The following is a 10,589-nucleotide window of genomic DNA, read 5'->3' on the forward strand; positions in this document are numbered from 1 at the left end:
AATTTACTTTGAAATTTAATTGAGGCTCAAGTAGAATAAAATAGACAACAATCTCTGATTGTCTCTCATTGGGAAATTCATCAGCAAGACTTATTGGTAAAAAGAAAAATAAACTTGCACTCACATAGGATTCACTTTTTAAATTGAAGAGTTTTAACTTTTTTAATTAAACAGAATTTTGAAATAAGACTGAAAAATGCATAACGATAACAGCTCTTGGATTACAATTATAACAATTTTATAACTACTACTATGTTACTGCTAATAATAATATTAACAATAACAACAACAACAAAACTAGAAGAACAAGAAGGAGGGCACGGAAAGACTATAAACTAAGACATACACCAGAAATGTTGATCCTGAGATGCACAGCCATGTTAGAATTAAGTTGGTATTTGTACAAACTGCTTTTTACCTGTGTAAAACAAAGCAGAGACCAATAATCCATTTCCAGATGATGTACGGTGTTCTGTGAGATTTTTCAAAGCTTTGGATAGTGTTTTGTATTTTAGCTCTACTTCAAACAATCTGCTGTGTTCCTTCATGACCGGTTGGGCGTCTAATGGTCAAACACCTTCGAACTTCACAGAATGGCTTTGTAAAACCAAATGAAAAACAAAGAGGCACCTTCATTTTCATTTCATTAGTAATGAGAGACCAGTCCTTTGGATAAATGTGGGAATTCCCCCATAAAGTAGACACTTTGACCAAGAGAGCATTACCAAACTGTCTAATTCCAGCAAAGTATTTTATCTTATCTTCTTTGATCATGCCCACCACCCGCATGCAACAACGACTGTCTTGTAAATTTTAACATAGGGATTTTTATACATCATTTGAATGTGTGAACATTTTTCACAAAATGCCAATGGCTCTTTGAAGAGAGTTGAATGATATTATTCAGTGACTTTTCAGAGTAAAAGGCTCATAACCTGAAGCACTTTGCACTTTCCTAGAAACAGTAATCATGAGGGCGTCATGTTGAAGCTTTAAACACGAAATGACAGTAAATATAAGCATAATTAACTGTGAAATGTACCACTTGTTGGCTTGTCAGCCACTGGAAAGGATTAGCAAACCTAAAAATGATTTAAGAAATGGTGCAAAAGATAAAGAAACATTGTGGAAGTTCACACACATAGTGCCCAGTAGTAAAGTATTAATATTCTATTAAAAATAATATTTTTTCTAAAAACAATTAGTGCTTATAAAATAAAGAGGTGTAAAGAGCAGCAAAAATCCACTTTATGAATAAATGTAATCAAAAGCTTACACTATAATAACTATTCTGTAAATACTGTACACATCGCTCTTGATGATCTTAAAATCTTTAGGTTAACAGTATGGAAATTAATTATGATTGCATTAGTTTTTTGCTGGAGCGATTTGGTCTGTGCTATGAACAAAGCTGTGCTGTATGGAAGGAAGAGGAAGTCATAATCCTGCCTGACTCTGAAAACGCTGTTCCCTGTAAATAAAGCAGTGACACTGTCCCCTAATTTATTGTAATGAGTTATAATTAAAGTCAAGTGGCCTCTCCACATCAGATCCACTATTAGGTTCATATGAAGAAGAAAGAAAACTGATGCAAGTTTTCATAATGTAGTACTTGTGTCACTGATTTGACATAAAGCAGTCAAGGTGTGGTTAAAAGGTGAGTTTAAAGATTTATTAAAAAACCCAGTAATCTCTCATGTGTACATAATCTAAAATGAAGATTTTTGCAGTTTTGTGACCAACTGTGATCTAAACTTAAGGATGATTAATTGTCGCCGGTGTTGAACAATGTTTAGTAGTTGCATATTGTTACTCTGGATAAGGACATTGCTATCCTGTTGCTCTCCTCTGGGTTAGAGAGGTCTAAAAAATCCAATGATGACCCATTTTAAGATTCCAAGATTACTGACAAAGACTTATAGATCTTTAGTTAAAATGTCCCGGTATTTGAAAGCGTCCATGGCGGCATGAAGTCTAGAAAACTTTCTGGGGCTTTTCGAAGAGAAACAGATCCACTGGATCACAAATAGTCCAGCGGGCATGAAGTGGTTTTCCACAAATCATCCTTTGTTTCCTGTTAATCCTGCATGAAGTTTTTTCTCAATCTGACTCTCATCTGACTAAAGTATATGGTTACAGTTCACGTCGCAGTGATTTTAGAAACATCAAAAATGTACAAGAAATACCTGGAGACAAGGTCTAACAGTTATTTGGAACGTTGATGACCCAACATGCAATGTTTTGCCTCAGTTTCTTGGGTTTTGTTCCTCCTACCTTACCATCCCACTCTAAGGTAGCTGAAGTAAAGCCTTAAGATGATATCTAAACATGTGAAGATAATGTTCTGGCTTCATACGACCCTAAGAAAAGAAGGTTTTAGCGTTTGTGGTAAATTATATGTGCATTTCTTCTCAAACAGGGTGTTGAGAAGAAAACTTGTTCCAAAAGATTCAGGACGAAGGCAAAGATTCACATTCAACAGGTCAGTGACTCTCGACATACAACCAGGACTAATGTGAATGAATTCATATTAAAGTATATCGCACGCTAGTACGACCAAGTCAAAGAATCATAGCAAGACTTGAAATCTGATGTTCAGGCATCATCCATCCAATGTCTTTAATCTTGAACTATTTTCAAAATGTCCAGCAGACATGCACAGCTAGAAATATCTCAAAGAATGGCAACTCTGTTTGCAATGAAAGGTGGCTTCACAAAGCATTGTCAATGACAGGCCCTGCAACATAAAGCATGTGAAGACTCCTTGGAGTAAATTATTTTTTTTGTTGTTGTTTTTTTTTTTTGATAAATAACACATTTTTAATTGAACTTTTTTTTATTATGAAAACAATAAGACTAGAAAAGTCAACTCTCTTTTTTTATAATAGTGTCACACTGACCATTTCACACATAAAACAGGTAAAACTACAGCTTTCATCAGAAATATTTTACCCCCAGAGACACATATTTGCAAGTTTACATACAATAAAACAGTCTTTAGAGGCCCTGAAATGGCTATGATTGTTGTACAATCATACAGAAACAATAAATACTAAAGACACAATTTGTCATTTCTCTTAAAACATAATTACTCATCTCCTTTCCAAGTCTTACATGTAGAGAATGGATCAGTCTTGGATCTCCTTAGTCGAAACAGAAAGGCATCCCTTAGCTATGAACTAAGGTTTTGCTTAGTCTATTTACACAGAAAGCTTAGCTACATTTTTTTTTTCCAGTTAGTATTATTAATCATTTCTATTAACCTGTGTTTATTTTAGGAACAGGTGTAAGAAAAAACAAAGAGAACAAATAAGATAAGATGGAGGTTTTGTTGTGTCAAAAAAGATTTTGCTAAGCCATTTCGATTTCATTGGCTACAGTGATGTACTAAAAGCTGTAAATACAGTGGTACGCATTGATTCAAGTTATCGTATGTAAACCTAAAACTTAAATTGAAACTTTTGAAACGGTAAATAAAACTATAGAACAAGAAGCGCATAAAATAAAGAAAATAATCACAGCTTTACATTGAATTTCTCTCTGAGGTCAATATAATAATAATAATAATAATAATAATAATAATAATAATAATAATAATAATCTTCACTAGCAGAAAGATGTTCAGACCTGAGCAGACTAAACTCAAATCCGGAACCGCCGCGTCTTTGAAGTTTCCCGGGAATCACGTCTCCAGAAACAGCCTTACTTTGATTAAGCCTCCTTTCATAAACGTCCCATGCAATGAGCCTCGGGCGTTGAGCTGCTCATGTGATTTTTTTTTTTTTTCCCCATCAGTGTTTTTTTTTTTTTTCCTCTCCGCGTCTCATTCGCACTTTTATTTTTGGACGGAGATGTTGACTGCAAGCATTGTTTAAGAAAACAAGATTTCTGGAGCGGAAGGATCGTTTCAACAAGGCGCATTTTGAGAGGCAGTTCAATCGGTTAACTTTATTGGAACCACGATTTACTGAATCAATGCAGTGAATAAACTTAGTCTTTTTCGAAATAAAACCCCCAAAACAAAACTGTTTGGGTTTTTCTTTTCTTTTTTTGTTATGTAAATCATAAAATATACCTTAATATTTATTCTTTTTTAGATTTATCTGTTTATGGATATTGTACATTAATGAACATTTTTAACAACACAAATGTAAATTGATTACATCCGACGTCAATTTCTATTGTTTGCCCCCTACCAGATGGTTCATGCTGAAAGATGTTATAAGTTATTGCAATAGAGATAATATTGCTTATTATTATTATTATTATTATTATTATTATTATTATTATTATTATTATCATTATTATTGTTGTTGTTGTTGTTGATTTGGTTATTGATTATAGTAAAATACCATACGCATCTTTGTTCTTCATCATTTTATTTTTTCCTCCCTCCATTTTTACCTCCAAACAAAACCTTTGGTACCATATATTTAAGCCGTTGCATATCAATATTTGTTTATTTTCAGTTGGTTTGTGAATTATGGAAATGAATAATCATAAAGGTAACTCCCGTATATTTTAATCCAACAACGTTCTGCGGATCCCCGTTCAGGCCTCTTACAAAAAATATTGCAGATTAAGATGCCGAATAACTGACTGATCCGCTGGTGGATATTTCTTTTGTTTCATAAAATGTTGAAATCTAATATTATATTTTCTTGCAGCATAAAAAAAAGTCACTTTAAGTAACTGATTGTCAGACGAAATGTTGACACAAATGATCACAGAAAATATGTTTTGTTTCTCGCCTAAATTCTAGGCGGCTGTGACCTTCTAGCTGTCAAATATTTCACTGGACTTTGATATTTATTAATGTAAAGTTAAATGACTATTTTTAGGTTAAAGATCTCTTGAGTTATCTGACAGCATTGTCAAAGAAAAGGCCCTGAAGTTAGAAAGTATTGGGCATTGAGCGTTCTCGAGCAACAATGAAACGGCAAAATCTCCCAGTGAAACTAATCCCAGCTCCATGCTGGCATTAGTAAACGTCTTCATAAGATTCCTCCTTCATCTTGTAAGTGCTGCGTGCAGCTCGAGGACCAGTCCGCCCAATAAAACCTTCACAGAGAAACAGTTCTTCGGATGAAAGATCGCACGTTGACCTAATTTGCCTCAATTTACCGGTGACGCGCACGGCCGCTACATGCCAAAGCACCAGGAGCACAGGACCAGCTCCTGCAGGGTTTTGCGCAGCTCCTGGCTCCTGTAGGCATAGATGAGCGGGTCGATGAGGGAGTTGCAGATGATCAGAATTAGGAAAAGGTTAAAGTTCCGGAAGAAGCAGTTGCAGAAGGGACTGGTGGGGCAGGCGAGGATGAGGATGAGGTGGAGGAAGAAAGGCCCCCAGCACAGAATGAAGACACCGAGCAGGATGGTGAGGGTGATCGCGCCCTTCATGCTGGTGGACTGGCGCCTGCCTTTGTGAAACGCGGTGATGCGCCGCGAGTGCACGTGGGCCAACACGAACATGTGTAGGTAGAGCGCCGCGTTGAACACCAGGGTGATGCAGAAGAAGGTGACCAGGCACACGATGACGGCGTTGTCGGTGTGGTACACGATGAAGAGGATGCTGGAGGCGACGCTGGCCAGCCACACCACCGCGATGATGCTGACGGCGCGCTGCGTGGTCATGATGCTGTGGTAGCGCAGCGCGTAGAAGATGGTGATGTAGCGGTCCGCGGCGATGGTGCACAGGAAGGAGAGCGAGGACACCACGGAGCTGCAGATCATCACGTCGATGACGTTGTCCAGGTGGCGCAGCATGCCCGGGTGCACGTCCAGAAGGCCGTGGTCGTTCAGGAGCATGAAGATGGTTTCCACCACGTTGCTGACGCTCACCAGCATGTCGGACACGGCCAGGCAGCAGATGAAGTAGTACATGGGCGAGTGCAGGTTGCGGTTCCTGATGATCGCCAGGATCACCAGGATGTTCTCCACCAGGCTGACGATGCCCAGCGCCAGGAAAAGCTCCTGCGGGATCCGGATCTGGACGCAGCTCGACAAGTTCCGCTCACCGAGCGTGGAGTTCGTTTCGTTCTCGTCCATGATTTCAGTCAGCGGGTTGAACTCCACGTGGAGATAGCGCAGCGAGCTGTTGTTGAAATCCATGTCGGAGTTCTGAGTAATGATGACGGACAGATTTCAGCTTACCTGGAGCAACAGGGGGAGACTAAGTTTCACCAGTCCATGGGAAGATGATTGCGCATCGGCTGTTTCAAATGTGTCCTGTGATAATCAGGCAACTCGCAAACCGCTTGGAAGCTGGTCCCAACAAAGCTGAGTTTGTCCAGACGACCGTAAGACCCAGGGAGTTCTCAGCTGTGAAGGCGAAGTCAGGAGAGACGGCGCGTTTGGCCATTTGAAAAATCCGTCTCCTCTTCCAAATTTTCCCCACTGTCATCGAAGCAACTCTACTTAGACAGACATCCATTAATTATCCACGAACGCATTTCTCTTGTCCGTCATGATTCTTAGTCTTTGCGCATCTGATCTGCTAGAACCATCCAATCCGTTCTGGACAACACAGTAAAGAAGGAAAACTGGAGACGTCTGTTCCAGATGGAGAGTGAGCTGCTTGAGTCATTTTGAAAATAATCCTGAGCGACTTTACCAAACTCCTCCTCTCATACAGACGTCAGTTGGAAATGGTCCCGTCTCAGAGTTTGGGTTCAGCGATGTTCAGTGTTATGTAAAAATATTTATATCTTAACAAGGACATTCACAAGAAAGCTCCTTTAAAAAACACACCAAGCAAATGCTGTAGTTCTGAATTTTACTCTCAACAAGAGTTCATGACAGAAGACTTCTATGCTTCTGAAGGCTGCCGTTTACCAGAGAGCTGAAAGGTAAAAGCTTTTATTATCCTCCCAAAAGATTTTACAACCTAGAAGAATCCAGAGCAATATAAATCTCCTTATTTCATAAAGCAGGACAAATAATTAAGGACCTGCTTTTTATGCTTTAGTTGGCAGTGTTTTACTGTGGAGCCTAAAGACTGTTCAGGATTGGAGGATTTTGATGAGTGAGACATGGCTCACTGCCCAGGGCATCACAACCTTGTGGGTGGCACATGTACTCCAAATGAAAAGACGGACGGACGATGGGAGTTTTAAATACTTTCAAAATGTAGTTAATTCTAAAATATTTTGCAGCCCTTTTCAGATCAGTAAACACCCAACTATAGATCACTTAATCCTTTAACATCATAAAAGTTGTTTTGCCATTAGCCAATAGGGGCACAGCTTATAACTCATGGCATTCATTGTAGCACAATGCACATCTAGCATTTATACAATATCTGCCAGAGGTGTGGCAGATATTGCTGCTGATTAGTTTGCACTGCTAAACACCAGTACCAGAAATGTTGATTTCTACTGGGATGTACTTTTAAAGAACACTGCTACTGGAAACTTTTTCCTCCTGAGACATATTTTCCCTTATATTTACTGTAATTTGGCCAATCAGAATTTGATATTCAAGAAACTTCTTGTTTTTAAAATGGCTTAACTAATTTCTAATAAACTATAATTGTACTTAAAACATATGAATGTTTTAAGTGCATAGTTTTAAGTATATGTGTACTTAAAACACATAGGTTTCTAAAATCATCTCAGGGGTGGAGCTAATGAGATAGAAATCTTTTATGCAGATTTCTAATAGACCTTTTTAACAAGACAGCAGCCAGAATGACTTAAATTCACCTCTATAAACGTTTATAAATATGTGTTTATAACACATTTATAGAGTTGAGCTGTGAAAAATCCCTTTGTCTTGTTTGTGAAGCTTTGTTAGATGTTCTGTTGTTTACAGCTGCATCCCTAAAATGACATAAACAGATCTGAGGTCATTAGGTCAAATTCCTCTAGACAGTGGTTATGTAAAAGAAAAAAGGCTAAAAATAAATGTACTTACTTGAAATCAGTAGACATTTTATGGATAAATGGAATAGATTCATAAGATTTCTGTGCACTCAAGTGTATTTTAGCCAATTTAAAAGTTGTACTTTTTCAAATTACATCAATGTGAAAAGATGTTCAGTATTATTTCTTTCACGAAGACAGCAGTTCATGAATATTTTTTAATAGTTTGCTAACGGCTTTTATCAACACATTCTGTTGCAACAAGCGTTCATGATCTCGATAAAGCCCAAACATTTATTCCCATTTGATGGATTTTGGGATATCTGTCATGAAGTGGGGTGTAGATGGTGAGGAGAAAAGTGGTAGACCCCGGTGGAAATGAAGGCAGTGATGATTTAATGACAAAAATCTCAACAATCCAGACAGCACAGGTGAGCAGAGGCAACGACTCACACTGGTAGTAACTGGACTCGACTAGAAGACAACAGACAAGGACCTGACAGAGAACAAGAAACACAGGTGGGTATAAATACACAGGGGGTGATCAAGAGAACTACACACAGCTGGGATCAGTCAAGGGGGAGACGAGACAACACAGAGACTCAACTGACACAGAATCCTAAATAAACACAGAAAAACTCAAATCCTTACAATAACACCTAGTAAAAATACAATGTTCCGTTTCTCTAAAAACACTTGAGCGTCACATCATAACAATTAAAAAAGGGGGTTTTGGATACAGAAATGCTGAGTCATGTTATTGCCAACACAATGCAGGGGAATGCTGCCAACTCAACAGTCATCCAGCAGACAGCCATCAATATTCTCCAAAGAGTTCATACCTAGAAAGGCTGGCTGTTCTCACACTGTTCTACTTACTGTATTAATGGAAAATTTAGCGGAAGGAAAAAGTGCGTACATGCCCACAGATATAAAACTGCAAATATCACTAGCAATAATTATGGTATCACTGCGCTTTACTGCCCAACATTGTCGTGAGTGTGTATTTAATCAAAACGGGAATCTCACTTTTTAACTGAGGTGAATCTCAAATTGGGACTCTCAAAAATGACATGAACTTTATTTCACCTTTCACACACTTCCAAGTGTATGTGTAAGCCTTTAAATAGAAGAATCACATAAAAAGGTCTCCCGACCTCAGCCGTAGCTCCAGGTGGACTTCAACAATGACATCCATCCACACCATGTGGCTTATTGAGCCACAAAGTCAAAGTAGCTGCAGTCGCAGCTCATGCTGCTGACATGCACTGCAGCAGTATGCATGTATCCACAGTCTGTTAAAATGTTAACATGTAAAATACAGGAAAAAAAAAGAAAAAAAGTACGCAGAAGCTCAAAACTAATGAGCTAGAAGTGATCACGTTTCTGCACTAGGGTATTTTCTTGTGCAGGAGGTTTGACAGGAACACCATGATAAGCACAGCATGAGGCAAAGTCATGATTCAGTCAAATTAAGTTATATTTAGGCTCTCTGCTCCCTATCAGAAATGACAACATTTTCCTCCAGAGATAAACATCTGTATAAACAGCCTGACCAGACTGAAACAAATAGCGAACAAAACCAGAGATAAATAAGCATAATTTACTGTTGTGGCGCTGGGAGGAGCAGCGTTCTGCTCTCAGAGTTTAGTTGCTGCAGCGAAAGCCTTCCATGGGAAAACACCGAGCATCTCGGCAGAGAGGAGAGGAAAATACTCAGTTCAGTAATCAGTTTAACAAATACAGAAATATCTGCACTTTCACAGACTTGTGTTTAACCTAATAACAGGCTGACGGAATAACTCGGAAAAAATCAAATGCTTGTAAACTGACCCAGATATAAATGTTACTCTGACAAACTGACATTGTGGGTGGATTTCAAGGCAGAAGCAGAGCTTAAATACGATGTAAATAAGTGGGGAAAAAATCAACCACAAGAAGGTTTCAGCAGAATTTCTCTTCTTTTCGGACATTTCTCCAAATTATTTCTTAAAACTTTCGCTTTGGTGTATGATAATCTCCAGTTGAAATTTCTCCTAGCTCAGCTTATGTATTGATCAGTGTCTCTTCACTGGGTGAAAACCACAGCAAGAAGCTTAAGTGCCTCCCAAAAGTATTCACACCACCCCTTTTTTTTCACATTACCATCACAAATTTCAATGCATTTTATTGGGTTTTATGCAATAAGCCAATATGTTATAAAACAGTCAAAGACTGTAAGGCAGCTAGTTTGGGATTAGCAGTCCCTCAGTCTCTCCGTCCATCTGCATGCTTCACTGTGGAGATGGTGTGCTCAGGATGAGTTTCCCACCTCACACAGCAATTTGCATGTCATGCCAGAGAGTTCAAGTTTGTGCTTATCTGACCAGAAAACAATTTTTATTTAAACATTTGCTGTAAACTGCAACCAGGGCTTCCAACAACTTCTAGACTTCTACAAAGAACCTGCACATAGCTGTTAAAATGCTGAGGAGTCAAAAATGTGCTTTAATTACATACAGCTGATTTTATTCATCAATTTGTGTTCATATTCACCTAAATTCAAGTGAAACAATGTTGTTTTTATTGTATTAGCTTAACATCCTAATCATAACTGACTGATTTGATTAAATAAACAAGCATTTTATTGAATAGAAAATTCCATGTTTGGAAAGTGAAGAATGTCATTGGCAACCTCAACTATTATTCAATAATAGTTGAACAGGAAAAAAAGTGTTTTTTCCCCAT

At 38.2% G+C, this 10,589-nt stretch overlaps 1 protein-coding gene across 1 annotated transcript; it reads right to left on the reverse strand.

Moving 5' to 3' along the window:
- Positions 1–148: 148 nt before the first annotated feature.
- On the reverse strand, positions 149–7,507 carry mc1r (melanocortin 1 receptor). Its single transcript, XM_028014197.1, has one exon. The coding sequence runs from the start codon at positions 6,109–6,111 to the stop codon at positions 5,143–5,145; it is 969 nt and encodes a 322-aa protein (XP_027869998.1). The 5' UTR covers positions 6,112–7,507; the 3' UTR covers positions 149–5,142.
- Between the last annotated feature and the right edge of the window lie 3,082 nt (positions 7,508–10,589).

This window comes from Xiphophorus couchianus, chromosome 4 (genome assembly GCF_001444195.1).
Source record: "Xiphophorus couchianus chromosome 4, X_couchianus-1.0, whole genome shotgun sequence".
Taxonomy (NCBI): Eukaryota; Metazoa; Chordata; class Actinopteri; order Cyprinodontiformes; family Poeciliidae; genus Xiphophorus; species Xiphophorus couchianus.